At 39.2% G+C, this 17,898-nt stretch overlaps 1 protein-coding gene across 1 annotated transcript in view; it reads left to right on the top strand.

Annotated features, from left to right (window-relative positions):
* The window catches only part of mccc1 (methylcrotonoyl-CoA carboxylase 1 (alpha)), a 37,565-nt gene that overhangs the window by 10,345 nt on the left and 9,322 nt on the right, over window positions 1–17,898 (top strand). Inside the window, 9 exon segments of the mRNA XM_034179475.1 lie at window positions 117–167; window positions 170–225; window positions 2,534–2,750; window positions 2,867–2,953; window positions 6,395–6,444; window positions 6,678–6,815; window positions 7,060–7,167; window positions 12,799–12,870; window positions 12,947–13,108. Coding sequence (XP_034035366.1) covers window positions 117–167; window positions 170–225; window positions 2,534–2,750; window positions 2,867–2,953; window positions 6,395–6,444; window positions 6,678–6,815; window positions 7,060–7,167; window positions 12,799–12,870; window positions 12,947–13,066 — 899 coding nt within the window. The 3' untranslated portion in view covers window positions 13,067–13,108.

The raw sequence follows: 17,898 nt of genomic DNA, 5'->3' as shown, positions 1-17,898 counted from the left end.
AGAATTGTCAAAAATGCTGTGCAGAACTGTCTGGAGCAGATGATGCTAGTGGTGAAATAATCATTTATTTCTCTGGTCAATGGTTTTTGTTTCCTTTTATGTCTGTGCATTTTCAGGAGATGAAGTATCAGCTCATTATGATCCAATGATCGCCAAGCTGGTGGTGTGGGCGAGGACCGCTCAGCCGCCTTAAAGAAGCTGCGCTACTGCCTACGACAGTACAACGTAAGTCTGTCTGCTGGACAAGTGTTTTTTTGGGGGTGCTTTTATCCATGAAAATTCACCGGAGTCCCAAACTGCTTGGGACTCCGGCGAGGGCGGTCGCATCTCCTCCTCCCCATCCCCACTCCCCGCTCACGCCACTCCTTCCCCCTCCGGGGCGCAGTGTGGCTTTAGCTGCGGCAGCTCCCCGTTCTCCCCCCAACTGGCTGCGTGACCACGTGGTTGCTGCCCCCCCCCCCCCCCCCCCACATTTCCTCAATTCAGAAGACGGACTGTTTCAAAGTTTTGCGTACATAAACAAATGTATATGTGCAGTTGTTTTAATTCTGATGTGTGCCATTGTTACGTTCAACTAGTAATAACTGTTGATTAATTGTTGTATATTTGTCTGAGGGTGTGAAATGAATTGCCCTTTTAGGGATCAATAAAGTTGTCTGAATCTGAATTGCAGAATACTTGAATTTATAGTTTTACTTATTTTGAATTTCAGATCATAATATGAATAGAAGATATATTAAAGAAAATCCACTTAAAATGCAAGTTAAACTTCAGCAAACACGGTGTGTTTCGAGAATCACTGAGTAATTCTTTTATAGGATTAATTAAACATTTGGCCAAAGATTTGCTTTACTTTCCAACATTAAACTACATTAAATACAGAAAAAATACATCAAAATAGATAATCGTCAGTATAAACTGTGGGAAAAAAGGAAAACCAAAAAACTATCAACATAATTTAAGCTTTTATTTTCTGTTTAAGGGCCCTGTCCCACTGGGGAGAGGATCATTGCGCAAGATTGAGTACACAAATTGCGACGTTCGTTGTCGTCCGCAGCAAAAATGGCCAAAAATGACACATGTCCCAGTATGAATTACGGATATATTAATAATATATAGTGGATATATGATGAACAATCACAGTTATATAACGCATGTAGTGAGGAAACTGATCCAACACATTGAGATTATCACGGCAGTATTATGGGTGTATTATGAATGCATCGTGCATGTGTTGCGCGTGCACTACATCTGCATTGCGGTCATAAAAGAAGCGCAGTCGGGCCGTCAGCATCACTATTCACACCAACAATACAGCCTCTGGAGCATTTGCTGGACTTGGACAAGTTGATCACAGAGTTCATGTTCTTGTTGTCATGTGAGGGTTAACTGTTCATGAGTTTGGGGAGTGTGTGAGACTGTGTTTTTTTTTTTGGAGAGTGTCACAGAAAACAGACTTCAGCGTGAGTTGTGGCTAAACAGCAACTCTTCCTTTTGTTGGTGTTAAATAAAAGTCCTGGATTGCAGCAGCTACATCTTTGTGGATTTACACAGCCAGACGGGCACTGACTGGCAGGTATGTCGCTTTCTGCCTCATATAGTACTTTCGGTTTACGTGACGTGTTTGTTATGCATTCACAGATTGTCCGCAAAGCAGATGTAATAAAAACGCTTTATTTGTGGCCAATCTGTATGCATTCGCTACAACTTATTTTAGTTTGTGATGTGGACATGATGGGCACAGTATATATCTGTTTTACACACTGTCCTGGTCCGCTGCCAAGCCGCAAATCCCCGTCAGTTGCGGATATCAGCGGTTAACGGCAGATATGCAGCGCATAGAGTGAGTATGTATTGTGTATGAATTGAGTATATTGTATATGGAGTATGTAAGGCAGATGTTATCCGCATCCAGGATTTTTGAGTAGCTCAAAAATCCTGGATGCGGACATGCGTGCCTCTGCGGATGATCACGGGCGTGTTCGGATGATGGCCGACTCATACAGGCATGTTACACGGATATTGTGGATGTTTGGCGAATATGGGCCAATTTTCTGCGCAATCCATATGCAAATCCTCCTAAACACCAGTGGGACAGGGCCCTAAGAAGAAGCATGAAGAAGCCACGTGCTTCACATGTCATCCCACCGCTAAGGGTCAAAACCCTTTGCAGAACCCTACATCCACCTGAAAGGAACTTCTCTCTAATACTGATTTGGGTCTTGTTTTTAACACTGGGCCTAAAGCTGTGGGTCAGGACCCCCCCCCCCCAACAACAGTTACTAGAAGAAACAAAAGGGGAGAAAATTAATAAAAGAACACAGATAAATATTTAAATACTACATGTTAAGGTTGATGGATATAAATTAATTGTGGCTGTAAATGCTAACAATAATAAAAAAAAGCATAGTGTACATACAGAGGCTGTATAGTGAGTGCTCCATCTTGCAGATATGATGTAAACGCTGTGCTCAGGGTCACCTGGGATGATGATTTATTGATTTGTAGAATTAATTTTGTATCCTGCTGTCAGATCGTGGGTCTGAACACCAACATCGACTTTCTGCTAAGTCTCTCGGCTCACCCAGAGTTTGAAGCTGGAAACGTGAGCACCAGCTTCATTCCTCAGCACTACGCCGACCTCTTCCCCGCTCTGAGAGCTCCTTCTGGGGCACAGATTTGCCAGGCGGCCCTGGGCCTGGTGCTCCGGGAGCGGAAACACACACTGGAGTTCACACAGACCTCCTCCGGTGAGCAAAGGCTGATTTAGCAGGAAAGAAAAGTGGGATTTCATCTTTTAGTGGTGGGGACACATAATTTCTGTCTGACCTGTGTGTGTGTGTGTGTGTGTGTGTGTGATTCACAGACTTGTTCTCTCCTTTCGGCTCCAGTAACGGTTGGAGACTGAACATACAGTTCAACAGAAACTTGACGTTACAGCTTGGAGACAGAAGTAAGTCCCTGCTGGTCGGATGAGGTTGGTGCATGAAAATGTGTAAACTATATACAATTAACACATTGTTCTGAATATAACAGCTACCCCCGCCCCAGTTCAAGATATAGTTTTGGAAAATGTCTTTCTTAAGACCAGAGCTTTTTTTGTAAAGTAAGTCAGTCCTGTATAGGCCTGTGGTGCCAGATAGTAGTGAAAAGAAGCATAGTTGGTTCATACAGACCACCATCATGGTTTGGCACGCATAAAAACTGCAAATTAATTGTAAAGTTTAGATAATGGTATCAGATTTATTGCAGATTTGTTACAGTGAACTGTGTTTAAAGTACTAACTCTAAATCTTGATGCAGAGTTGCAGTGAAATCAAAGTGTTTCGCAGTTGTGAATCTTGTGCCATGTGGCGGTCTGTGACTCACGCGAGAGGTCGGTTTCAGCAGAGTTCTGGTTTCAGGAGCTCAGCACTCAGTGTAAAAACATCTCGTGAAGTATGGACAATAAGGCAACATCGGGGCAAAGCAGAAGTCCATCACAGGTGCTACACCTTCTCTAAATAACCCTCTCAACTTGGGAGAGCGTATAATCATCGTAATCACCCGTGAGCTTGCTAAATTAACGCCATCCACATCCTCACTTTGCCATGGTTTACTATATATATATATATATATATATATATATATATATATATATATATATATATATATATATACACACACACGTCTCATGCTCCACTACAGGCAGCCTGGGGCACATATCACGGAAGTAATCACTGAAACATCAGGAACTGAGGACTAAATGTGTTTGGCGTGGGAATTTTTAGGCACCTAATACTTTTGATTGATTCGATTCTAAAATAATATCAATGCATCTTCATGGATCTTTTTTTTGTTAAGACATTTTTTTTTTTTTCTCAGTGTGACTGCTTGGTACTTTTCAAATCAAAGTATTGATAGTAATGATGCAAAATGAACTTATTTCCAGTACATTTTTAAACAGCTGAGCCATATTTTCAACTGTGTGGCTATCAGTCACTGAAATTTTTTTTTTTTTTTAGGTTTTGAAGTTAAAAACTGTGTTCAGATGTAGCCAGAAATTATCGCTTGATCCTTGTCCTGTGGTGTGTTGAATATTGTCCAAAAACAGCGGGTTTTTTTCTGTTTTCTTCACATACGCAGTGTAGAAGTTGCAACTGTTCTGTCGCCTTCAGTTTTTACAAAGTTAGGCTGTAACAAAGCCGTATGATAAAAAGTACCATACATCACCAGCTCAAAAAATGCACAGTGAAGTTGGAAAGACAGGTTTACATACAAGAAATGTGAAAAGTGCTTATTAACGGCGGCCAGCAGCCACGTTCCAACTGAAGCAATTAGCATTTATAAAATGGATTGACATTTGTGAACCAATTCAGAATTGTCCACATCTACATTGTGATGCATCTGAGAATCGATTTTTTTTTTTTTTTTCACCCCACCCCTAGTCTGTGCGGCGCTTCACCGGATTCCTGCTTCCTCTGTGCTGTCCTGAGCTCACTGAGCCAAGCATGGCTGGAGCTCCAGAAAACACTTTTCTTAAGTGGTGTATCTGCTCAGGAGGACAGTAATGTGTGATATCAATAAAGTGACTATTATATACAGTAGTGTTCAGAATAATAGTAGTGCTATGTGACTAAAAAGATGAATCCAGGTTTTGAGTATATTTCTTATTGTTACATGGGAAACAATATACCAGTAGATTCAATAGATTCTCACAATTCCAACCAGACCAAGCATTCATGATATTCACACTCTTAAGGCTATGAAATTGGGCTATTAGTAAAAAAAAAGTAGAAAAGGGGGTGTTCACAATAATAGTAGCATCTGCTGTTGATGCTACAAACTCAAAACTATTATGTTCAAACTGCTTTTTTAGCAATCCTGTGAATCACTAAACTAGTATTTAGGTGTATAACCACAGTTTTTCATGATTTCTTCACATCTGCGAGGCATTCATTTTGTTGGTTTGGAACCAAGATTTTACTCGTTTACTAGTGTGCTTGGGGTCATTGTCTTGTTGAAACACCCATTTCAAGGGCATGTCCTCTTCAGCATAAGACAACATGACTTCAAGTATTTTGACATATCCAAACTGATCCATGATACCTGGTATGCGATATATAGGCCCAACACCATAGTAGGAGAAACATGCCCATATCATGATGCTTGCACCACCATGCTTCACTGTCTTCACTGTGAACTGTGGCTTGAATTCAGAGTTTGGGGGTCGTCTCACAAACTGTCTGCGGCCCTTGGACCCGAAAAGAACAGTTTTACTCTCATCAGTCCACAAAATATTCCTCCATTTCTCTTTAGGCCAGTTGTTATGTTCTTTGGCAAATTACAACCTCTTCTGCACGTCTTTTATTTAACAGAGGGACTTTGTGGGGGATTCTTGCAAATAAATTAGCTTCACACAGGCATCTTCTAACTGTCACAGCACTTACAGGTAACTCCAGACTGTCTTTGATCATCCTGGAGCTGATCAATGGGTGAGCCTTTGCCATTCTGGTTATTCTTCTATCCATTTTGATGGTTGTTTTCCATTTTCTTCCATGCATCTGTGTTTTTTTTGTCCATTTTAAAGCATTGGAGATCATTGTAGATGAACAGCCTATAATATTTTGCACCTGCGTATAAGTTTTCCCCTCACCAATCAACTTTTTAATCAAACTACGCTGTTCTTCTGAACAATGTTTTGAACATCCCATTTTCCTCAGGCTTTCAAAGAGAAAAGCATGTTCAACAGGTGCTGGCTTCATCCTTAAATAGGGGACACCTGATTCACACGTTTGTTCCACAAAATTGACGAACTCACTGACTGAATGCCACACTACTATTATTGTGAACACCCCCTTTTCTACTTTTTTTTTTTTTTTTACTAATAGCCCAATTTCATAGCCTTAGGAGTTTGCATATCATGAATGCTTGGTCTTGTTGGAATTGTGAGAATCTATTGAATCTACTGGTACCTTGTTTCCCATGTACCAATAAGAAATATACTCAAAACCTGGATTAATCTTTTAGTCACTTATTATTCTGAACACTACTGTATAAAAAGTGCATAATCACCTGCAGAAACACCATAGCATCTGGAATAAAACAACAAAAAAATAATTACTCTGGCATCTTACACTCAATTTTAATTTACTATTTTTAACGTTGAAGTCTGTTAACAAGGTGTTTTGAGGTTGAATTATAGTGGGCTGGTGATGACTAATGAACGTGTAAATAATGACGTTTTTCTCTGGTCTGTGACTGTTAATGAACTCAAATCTATTATTCAAAATTCCAAATAAAAATGTCATTTTGAGGCCAAAAATAAGGTGCTGCTGCACCCCCCCGTTCTTCTCCCCTAGTGATATCTTGTTTGATTATGTATCAGAACTGATTGATTTTTGTCCTTTTTCAGAAGTTGATGTGGTCATCATTTACAATAAGGATGGGAGCTACACTGTGCAGGTGAGCTGTGGTTTGTGTGTCAAATAGTCATTGTTGTTGTCTTTGTTTTTATGATTATCAGTCAGTTGATTGAGAATGACAAGGCATTAATGTTTTTACCAAATCCAGTTTGCACAATTTTTTAACTCTGAGAATATAAACAAATAGCTTTACCCCTCCAAAATAAGAGTATAGCATCTGAAAATGTAAATGTAGAACCAGAAGTAAGAGCTGGTATTTGTTCCCTCTTTCAGATTGGTGAAGAGCTGCACCATGTGACAGGAGAGGTGGAGTTTGAGGGCGGAGCTTCATTTTTGCACTGTTCTGTCAACGGGGTGAAGTCACATCCAAAGCTGGTGATCCTGGACAACACGGTGCACCTGTTCTCTACGGTACGAGTCCCTCCTGCTGCTATGCAGCTTTTAATCGGTTTGTTTTAAAAAGAAACAAAAAGACTCAAATGTAAGTAATTAAACCCACATTCTGCCAGCCCTGGTTTCTCGTCCTACATGTCTTTCAGACCTGTGGAGTGCAGACAAACAATGTTGCAGTGACATCTCAGTGACTTAAAGCCTGTTCAGAGTCTCTCGGTAACCGTCCTGCCTGCTTGTTGGCATCTTTCCGTCTGTGCTGCAGGAAGGCAGTTCCCAGGTGTCTGTTCCTGTGCCAAAGTATCTGGCTGGCGTGAGCACATCTGGAGCTCAGGGTGGAGCTGTGGCCCCCATGACCGGAACAGTAGAGAAGGTCAGTTTACTGCTGTTAACTTCTGCCAATGTAATCGGTGCCTCCCTGCAGGCGCCCCCACATCCAAATATTTCATCTTTAAAAAACAGATTTATTTATTTTTTTGGGTCAATGTTTTGCTTCTTTCATCTTGGTTGTGTCATAAATAAACTTAAAATGAATGAACGAGAGAGGCTGAATAATAAATCTGCCTAGAAAGCTGTGAGTAGTGAGGGAAGCCACGAAGACAGCTCACAGTCAACGGTTTTATTACTTCAATAGCCACGAGAGAATCAAGAGATTAAAAACTTAAAATGGTCCACATCCTGCATTATATACTTTTCTCACTTAAATGATTGTAAATCAAGTTAACTTTCAGTCTGGTTTTAAAGTGGCTGAGACCAGAGAGGATTAAAGTACTTTTAAATCACTTTAAATGGGTTTAAGTTGTCTTTGAAGCAAAACCATTGTAAAAGGTTTGCAGCCCAGACTTGAAATTTCCAGAAGCCATTCTGATTCTAAAACATTTTATTACTGGCTTAGAATCAGATCAAAATCCACTTCATGTGATTTAAAAGCACTTTAATCCTTTTAAGCAGTTTAAAATCAGAGTACATGAAATACAACCCCTTGCAAAAATTATGGAATCACCGGCCTCAGAGGATGTTCATTCAGTTGTTTAATTTTGTAGAAAAAAAGCAGATCACAGACATGACACAAAACTAAAGTCATTTCAAATGGCAACTTTCTGGCTTTAAGAAACACTATAAGAAATCAAGAAAAAAAATTGTGGCAGTCAGTAATGGTTACTTTTTTAGACCAAGCAGAGGGAAAAAATATGGACTCACTCAATTCTGAGGAATAAATTATGGAATCACCCTGTAAATTTTCATCCCCAAAACTAACACCTGCATCAAATCAGATCTGCTCGTTAGTCTGCATCTAAAAAGGAGTGATCACACCTTGGAGAGCTGTTGCACCAAGTGGACTGACATGAATCATGGCTCCAACACGAGAGATGTCAATTGAAACAAAGGAGAGGATTACCAAACTCTTAAAAGAGGGTAAATCATTACGCAATGTTGTAAAAGATGTTGGTTGTTCACAGTCAGCTGTGTCTAAACTCTGGACCAAATACAAACAACATGGGAAGGTTGTTAAAGGCAAACATACTGGTAGACCAAGGAAGACATCAAAGCGTCAAGACAGAAAACTTAAAGCAATATGTCTCAAAATTCGAAAATGCACAACAAAACATATGAGGAACGAATGGGAGGAAACTGGAGTCAACGTCTGTGACCGAACTGTAAGAAACCGCCTAAAGGAAATGGGATTTACATACAGAAAAGCTAAACGAAAGCCATCATTAACACCTAAACAGAAAAAACAAGGTTACAATGGGCTAAGGAAAAGCAATCGTGGACTGTGGATGACTGGATGAAAGTCATATTCAGTGATGAATCTCGAATCTGCATTGGGCAAGGTGATGATGCTGGAACTTTTGTTTGGTGCCGTTCCAATGAGATTTATAAAGATGACTGCCTGAAGAGAACATGTAAATTTCCACAGTCATTGATGATATGGGGCTGCATGTCAGGTAAAGGCACTGGGGAGATGGCTGTCATTACATCATCAATAAATGCACAAGTTTACGTTGATATTTTGGATACTTTTCTTATCCCATCAATTGAAAGGATGTTTGGGGATGATATCATTTTTCAAGATGATAATGCATCTTGCCATAGAGCAAAAACTGTGAAAACATTCCTTGCAAAAAGACACACAGGGTCAATGTCATGTCCTGCAAATAGTCCGGATCTTAATCCAATTGAAAATCTTTGGTGGAAGTTGAAGAAAATGGTCCATGACAACGCTCCAACCTGCAAAGCTGATCTGGCAACAGCAATCAAAGAAAGTTGGAGCCAGATTGATGAAGACTACTGTTTGTCACTCATTAAGTCCATGCCTCAGAGACAGCAAGCTGTTATAAAAGCCAGAGGTGGTGCAACAAAATATTAGTGATGTGTTGGAGTGTTCTTTTGTTTTTCATGATTCCATAATTTTTTCCTCAGAATTGAGTGATTCCGTATTTTTTTCCCTCTGCTTGGTCTAAAAAAAGTAACCGTTACTGACTGCCACAATTTTTTTCCTGATTTCTTATAGTGTTTCTTAAAGCCAGAAAGTTGCCATTTGAAATTACTTTAGTTTTGTGTCATGTCTGTGATCTGCTTTTTTTTCTACAAAATTAAACAACTGAATGAACATCCTCCGAGGCCGGTGATTCCATAATTTTTGCCAGGGGCTGTAGATTAAATTTCTAATCATTTCAACAAATGAAAATAAGATCTTACAGGATTTGAATCACTTTGAAAAGAGTATATTTTTCTGTGCAACAGTAGAAATAAATCACAGAAGTTATCACGTCTAAAATCAAGTCAAATTCTGTCAATTTTTAATTATAATTAATATGATATGTAAACTTTATTGTCCACAATGTGGAAATTTGCCTTTGGTTTCACTATAAAAATGTTATAAATACCTAACTATCATATTTTCCAGAAGATACATGACACCTCTTTATAAAATGCCACTTGCAGAGGAAAAACCCATATATAGGTCACACTGGAGTACATCCAGAAAGTATTCATAGTGCTTCACTTCTCCACATTTTATTAAGTTACAGCCTTATTCCAAAATGGAGTAAATTTCTTTTGTTCCCTTAAAATTCCACTTACAATAAATACCCCATAATGACAATATGAAAAATTTTATTTTATTTATTTATTGCAAATTTACTCACTCTTCTTCAACCGTTTATCTGGAACCGGGTTGCGGGGGCAACAGTTCCAGCAGGGAACCCCAAACTTCCCTTTCCTGGGCCACAAACATGATCCAAATTTCTTAAAAAAATAAAAAAAATCGCGCGTACATAAGTATTCACACCCTTTGCTCAGTACTTTGTTGATGCACCTTTGGCAGCAATTACAGCCTCAGGTCTTCTTGAATATGATGCCACAAGCTTGGTGCACCTATCTTTGGGTAGTTTTGTCCATTTCTCTTTGCAGCACCTCTCAAGCTCCATCCAATTGGATGAGGAGTGTCAGTGCACAGACATTTTCAGATCTCTGCAGAGATGTTCAATCAGATTCAGGTCCGGGCTCTGGCTGGGCCACTCAAGGACATTCACAGAGTTGTCCTGAAGTCACTCCTTTGATATTTTGACTGTGTGTTTAGGGTCATTGTCCTGCTGAAAGATGAACCGTCACCACAGACTGAGGTCAAGAGCGCTCTGGAGCAGGTTTTCATCCAAGACGTCTCTGTACATTGCTGCATTCATCATGGTCACCTCCCTGACTAAAGCCCTTCTCTACTGATCCCTCAGTTTAGACGGGTGACCAGCTCTAGGGAAGAATCCTGGTGGATCTGAACTTCTTCCATTTACGGATGATGGAGGCCACTGTGCTCATTGGAGCCTTCAAAGGAGCAGAAATGTTTCTGTAACCTTCCCCAGATTTGTGCCTCCACACAATCCTGTCTCAGAGGTCTACAGACAATTCCTTTGACTTCATGCTTGGTTTGTGCTCTGACATGCAGTCAACTGTGGGACCTTATATGTAGACATGCGTGTGTCTTTCCAAATCATGTCCAATCAACTGAATTTTCCCCAGGTGGACTCCAGTTAAGCTGTAGAAACATCTCAAGGATGATCAATTTCAATTTATTTTTATTTATATAGTGCCAGATCACAACAGTTGATTCAAGGTGCTTCACACAAGTGGATCAGTGGAAACAGGATGCACCTGAGCTCAAATTTGAGCTTCATGGCAAAGGCTGTGAATACTTAAGCATGTACAGTAGTGTTCAGAATAATAGTAGTGCTATGTGACTAAAAAGATTAATCCAGGTTTTGAGTATATTTCTTATTGTTACATGGGAAACAAGATACCAGTAGATTATCACAAATCCAACAAGACCAAGCATTCATGATATTCACACTCTTAAGGCTATGAAATTGGGCTATTAGTAAAAAAAAAGTAGAAAAGGGGGTGTTCACAATAATAGTAGTGTGGCATTCTGTCAGTGAGTTCGTCAGTTTTGTGGAACAAACAGGTGTGAATCAGGTGTCCCCTATTTAAGGATGAAGCCAGCACCTGTTGAACATGCTTTTCTCTTTGAAAGCCTGAGGAAAATGGGACGTTCAAGACATTATTCAGAAGAACAGCGTAGTTTGAATAAAAGGTTTGAGAGGGGAAAACTTATACGCAGGTGCAAAAAATTATAGGCTGTTCATCTACAATGATCTCCAATGCTTTAAAATGGACAAAAAAACCAGAGACGCGTGGAAGAAAATGGAAAACAACCATCAAAATGGATAGAAGAATAACCAGAATGACAAAGGCTCACCCATTGATCAGCTCCAGGATGATCAAAGACAGTCTGGAGTTACCTGTAAGTGCTGTGACAGTTAGAAGACACCTGTGTGAAGCTAATTTATTTGCAAGAATCCCCCACAAAGTCCCTCTGTTAAATAAAAGACATGTGCAGAAGAGGTTACAATTTGCCAAAGAACACATCAACTGGCCTAAAGAGAAATGGAGGAATATTTTGTGGACTGATGAGAGTAAAATTGTTCTTTTTGGGTCCAAGGGCCACAGACCGTTTGTGAGACGACCCCCAAACTCTGAATTCAAGCCACAGTTCACAGTGAAGACAGTGAAGCATGGTGGTGCAAGCATCATGATATGGGCATGTTTCTCCTACTATGGTGTTGGGCCCTATATCGCATACCAGGTATCATGGATCAGTTTGGATATGTCAAAATACTTGAAGAGGTCATGTTGACTTATGCTGAAGAGGACATGCCCTTGAAATGGGTGTTTCAACAAGACAGTGACCCCAAGCACACTAGTAAACGAGCAAAATCTTGGTTCCAAACCAACAAAATGAATGCCTTGCAGATGTGAAGAAATCATGAAAAACTGTGGTTATACAACTAAATACTAGTTTAGTGATTCACAGGATTGCTAAAAAAGCAGTTTGAACATAATAGTTTTGAGTTTGTAGCATCAACAGCAGATGCTATTATTATTGTGAACACCCCCTTTTCTACTTTTTTTTTTTTTTTTTTTACTAATAGCCCAGTTTCATAGCCTTAAGAGTGTGCATATCATGGTCTTGTTGGATTTGTGAGAATCTACTTGAAGCAGCAGGACCTTTGTGGCCGGGACGACGGTGGGGGATCGAACCCACGCGGCTCGCACCAAAAGTCCGTTCCTCTACCAGGTCAGCCAAAGGGGAATTCCCCGTTAGCCAAGCTAGCGGGAACGTCTTTTCAATTGGGACCCGAGACTTTCATCCCGCTACATACTGGTACCTTGTTTCCCATGTAACAATAAGAAATATACTCAAAACCTGGATTAATCTTTTTAGTAACATAGCACTACTATTATTCTGAACACTACTGTATGTGATTGCTACAATTTTTTTAATTTGTAATAAATTTGCAATAAATTTCCTCCCAAATTAGTTAAAAAAAAAAGTATATGGAAGATATGGTGAGTACTGAAGTTGTTATTGATACTTTTCTGTCTGGTGCTGTCAGTCATTTCCCCGTTGCACTAAGTGTTGTTTACACTCCTTATCTGTGATCAGGTGCTGGTGAAGGCGGGAGACAAAGTGACGGCGGGCGACCCGCTGATGGTGATGATCGCCATGAAAATGGAGGTGGGCGTGTCCTGTTAATACCAACATTCCTTTTTTAAAACATTGTTTCTTAACTCGTTTCATCGTTTCTCAACAGCACACCATCCGAGCGCCGAAGTCGGGTGTGATCAAGAGAGTTTTCTTCAGCGAGGGTTCCCAGGCCAATCGCCACGCCCCCCTGGTTGAACTGGAAGGGGAAGACGGGTCCAGCCAGTAAACCCACTCGTACACACACGGGATGTGAACATGTTGATGAACGGTTCAGAAAGTTCACTCTGTACTGGATGAAAACATTCTGATTTTGTGCGCTTGACTTTAGCTAGCAGAATAAAAAAGTGAGAGAGCGTATTTAACCCTCAAGTGTCCAAGCTGTTTTAGCGACTAATATGACTGAGTGGGGTTATTGACTTTATGGGTGATTCTTTAACTACGGGCACTATTGGCCTTGTAAATGTAATTTCCACCACACCATTGCCTTACAATATAAAGCGCCTTGGGGCAACTGTTTGTTGTGATTTGGCGCTATATACATGTGCTCTGATGTCACTGTTTATCTCCATAGAAACTACCCAAACAATCTTTCATAACAAACTGTTTAAAGGGACATTACAGTGTTGAGGTGGAAATTACGGCAATAGTGTGGAACAACTACATTTTGTTTAAAAAAATCACAACAGTTGTATGACATTGAATACCCCAATTATGTTTTGATTATTTTACTGATATTTTATTCAGATATTTTAAAACATTAGAAAAAACGTTTCTTTACCATTCATTTTTATCACTGAAGATCAAAAGTCTGGGTGTGGGACAAGCACAAAACGGCAATATTTGCATATAATGATGCTGAAAAAAGGTGAAAAAGTCATCATAGACTACCAGAACAAATTTCTTAACACTTTCATTGTAAAGATAACTATAAAAGTGTGAAATTTACCCTTTTTTTTCTGTTTTTCATACAATATGATCAAAGGACATAAGTGCCCGTAGTCTAAGAATCACACTTATATTGAAATACTTCTATACAACCCCTGGCAATAATTATGGAATCACCATGATGTTCAGTTGTTTAATTTTGTAGAAAAAAAAGCAGATCACAGACATGACACAAAACTAAAGTCATTTCAAATGGCAACTTTCTGGCTTTAAGAAACACTATAAGAAATTAGGAAAAATTGTGGCAGTCAGTAACGATTACTTTTTTAGACCAAGCTGAGGGAAAATACTCACTCAATTCTGAGGAATAAATTATGGAATCACCCTGTAAATTTTCATCCCCAAAACTAACACCTGCATCAGATCAGATCTGCTTGTTAGTCTGCATCTAAAAAAGGAGTGATCACACCTTGGAGAGCTGTTGCACCAAGTGGACTGACATGAATCATAGCTCCAACACGAGAAATGTCAATTGAAACAAAGGAGAGGATTATCAAACTCTTAAAAGAGAGTAAATCATCACGCAGTGTTGCAAAACATGTTGGTTGTTCACAGTCAGCTGTGTCTAAACTCTGGACCAAATACAAACATGGGAAGGTTGTTAAAGGCAAACATACTGGTAGACCAAGGAAGACATCAAAGCGTCAAGACAGAAAACTTAAAGCAATATGTCTCAAAAATCGAAAAATGCACAACAAAACAAATGAGGAACGAATGGGAGGAAACTGGAGTCAACGTCTGTGACCGAACTGTAAGAAACGCCTAAAGGAAATGGTGATTTACATACAGAAAGCTAAATGAAAGCCATCATTAACACCTAAACAGAAAAAACAAGGTTACAATGGGCCTAAGGAAAAGCAATCGTGGACTGTGGATGACTGGATGAAAGTCATATTCAGTGATGAATCTCAATCTGCATTGGGCAAGGTGATGATGCTGAACTTTTGTTTATAAATGAGATTTATAAAGATGACTGCCTGAAGAGAACATGTAAATTTCCACAGTCATTGATGATATGGGGCTGCATGTCAGGTAAAGGCACTGGGGAGATGGCTGTCATTACATCATCAATAAATGCAAAAGTTTACGTGATATTTTGGACACTTTTCTTATCCATCATTTGAAAGGATGTTTGGGGATGATATAATTTATCAAGATGATAATGCATCTTGCCATAGAGCAAAAACTGTGAAAACATTCCTTGCAAAAAGACCATAGGGTCAATGTCATGGCGCTGCAAATAGTCCGGATCTTAATCCAATTGAATTCTGTGGTGGAAGTTGAAGAAGAAATGGTCCACGACAAGGCTCCAACCTGCAAAGCTGATCTGGCAACAGCAATCAGAGAAAGTTGGAGCCAGAGTGATGAAGAGTACTGTTTGTCACTCATTAAGTCCATGCCTCAGAGACTGCAAGCTGTTATAAAAGCCAGAGGTGGTGCAACAAAATACTAGTGATGTGTTGGAGCGTTTGTTTTTTCATGATTCCATAATTTTTTCCTCGAGTGATTCCATATTTTTTCCCTCTGCTTGGTCTAAAAAAGTAACCGTTACTGACTGCCACAATTTTTTTTTTCCTGATTTCTTATAGTGTTTCTTAAAGCCAGAAAAGTTGCCGTTTGAAATGACTTTAGTTTTGTGTCATGTCTGTGATCTGCTTTTTGTTTTTCTACAAAATTAAACTGAATGAACATCCTCCGAGGCCGGGTGATTCCATAATTTTTGCCAGGGGTTGTATAAATGAATGTTTGTAGTGGCTTCATATTTATTTCACTGTAATATACGAGTATTTGTCCATCATCCTTTTCATCCTCACTCTGAACGTCAATGTTTGTGCGCTATAAATCTTACTGTTCTTGGTTCTGTTCATTTCCCTCCAAAACACTAAAATATAATGATTATAGTTGGCAAATTAGAATAACATCTGAAGCTATAATGTTGAAAATCTCATAGCTCTTCCCGAGGGATCATAAGTGACCCCCACACAAGTTTGGATTATAGTTGCCACACAGATCGGTTGATCTTTGCTGAATTCTGTGAACAAATGCAGGGCAAATACACTGAAAAATTCATGGAAGGAAACATTTTTCAGATTAAAATGAGAAAAATGGAGAACAAAAATAACTTGTTTCTACAGGTAGCCGGAAAAATAAGTAATAAAAAACCCAGCATCGTTGACTCTGTCCTGATACAGACTAAGAGGCTCATTTACAGCGATGAGTTTTAAATGTATTGTTTCATAATAATGGATGAAGATGAAATGTGGGTCACAGAGGGTTTTTATCAGGCAGATGGTTTGTTAATCCACAGTCAGTGTGATTTACCGCCAAACTGATCTCTGCTTTTTTTTTTTTTTTTTTTTTTTAAGTGTGATATGAAGAATAAGGGTGATTGTTAGACTACGGGCACTTATGTCCTTTGATCATATTGTATGAAAAACAGAAAAAAGGGGAAATTTTCACACTTTTATAGTTATCTTTACAATGAAAGTGTGTTAAGAAATTTGTTCTAGTAGTCTGACTTTTTCACCTTTTTTCAGCATCATTATATGCAAATACTGCCGTTTTGTGCTTGTCCCACACCCAGACTTTTGATCTTCAATGATAAAAATGAATGGTAAAGAAACATTTTTTCTAATGTTTTAAAATATCAGTAAAATAATCAAAACATAATTGGGGTATTCAATGTCATACAACTGTTGTGACTTTTTTAAACAAGATGTAGTTGTCCCACACTATTGCCGTAATTTCCACCACAACACATAATGTCCCTTTAAGCAGTTTGTATGAAAGATTGTTTGGGTAGTTTCTATGGAGATAAACAGTGACAGAGCACATGTATATAGCGCCAAATCACAACAAACAGTTGCCCCAAGGCGCTTTATATTGTAAGGCAATGGTGTGGTGGAAATTACATTTACAAGGCCAATAGTGCCCGTAGTTAAAGAATCACCCATAAATGTGTTTATAGCCACACACACACACACACACCTGTTTATTCCAACTTTTTGTAGCTGGATGATTTTATTTTGGATGAATAGAATAATGAAATAAACATTTATCTGAAGTCAGCACAGGCCTGTGGCGCATTGTACTTCACTTATTTCCTCTTGTGGAAGAATTACATGAAAATCCGACAAAATTGCAGCTATATTTGTTATGCAATGACATTTTAAGGTTGAAACATTTTTCATTTTACACACATGAAGCAATAATAAAAAAAAAAAATCTGAGCACACCAGTCATCTGTACTTTGGGGGCAAATCCAGATAGAGATCCAGTTTTCTCCACATCTGTGTAAATGAGTTTGTCTTGGGAGCAGTTGTCAAAATAAATTTTGTGTGTGGGTCTGATACACAAAAAAAAAAAAAAAAACCGACAAGCTCACAGGGTTAAAATAGAAACTAAAATTTTATTTACCAAGTAATCATACCTGTCTTAATGGTTATGGCAAGGTGATATTTGACCCCGATAGTCACCCAAATGATTCATCTGTTTGATCGTACCGGGGGAATTCTGGAATGTGCCCGTGTGTGTGTCACATTTGGTCCAAACTGGGATTTCACAACCTTTGCCAAAAAGAATTTTCCCTCGACATGTTATGAAGGAGAAATAGGCCAACAAAAACATGACCTTTGACCCCATGATTGACCTTTGGCAAATTTGACCTAAAGTCCATTCAATCAAATTAATACTCAAAGAGCCCTTTTCTTAAAAAACATTTATTTTGGATAAACCAACATGACAGAAGGACAGCCGGCGAGCAGCCGCACGCGTTTCCGCCGACAGATTGACCTTTCAGTGTGGAAGCGCTGCACTTTCACTGATCTGGTTAACGCAACCCTGATTTCATTTGTCTTCAAATTGCGGGGGGTTCTCAGAGCCACCATACATTTTCTAAATGTCATTTCCTGGATGCACTTAATATAATCACAAAGACGACAACTGACAAATACGTCTGTGCTGGACTGACAGAAGCTTAGACATTCCCAGAGGAAGTTATACGTTTTAAACCCCATAACAAGCTTAAATACCTGTAATTAGACGACATTCAAGCGTTGGGTTGCTTCACTGCTGTCGTGAGACATCTGAACGCAGCAGGAACCAGGTTCTTCT

The sequence above is a fragment of the Thalassophryne amazonica genome, chromosome 10 (genome assembly GCF_902500255.1).
Source record: "Thalassophryne amazonica chromosome 10, fThaAma1.1, whole genome shotgun sequence".
In the NCBI taxonomy this organism is placed as follows: Eukaryota; Metazoa; Chordata; class Actinopteri; order Batrachoidiformes; family Batrachoididae; genus Thalassophryne; species Thalassophryne amazonica.
This window is presented reverse-complemented; position numbering and strand designations above follow the sequence as displayed.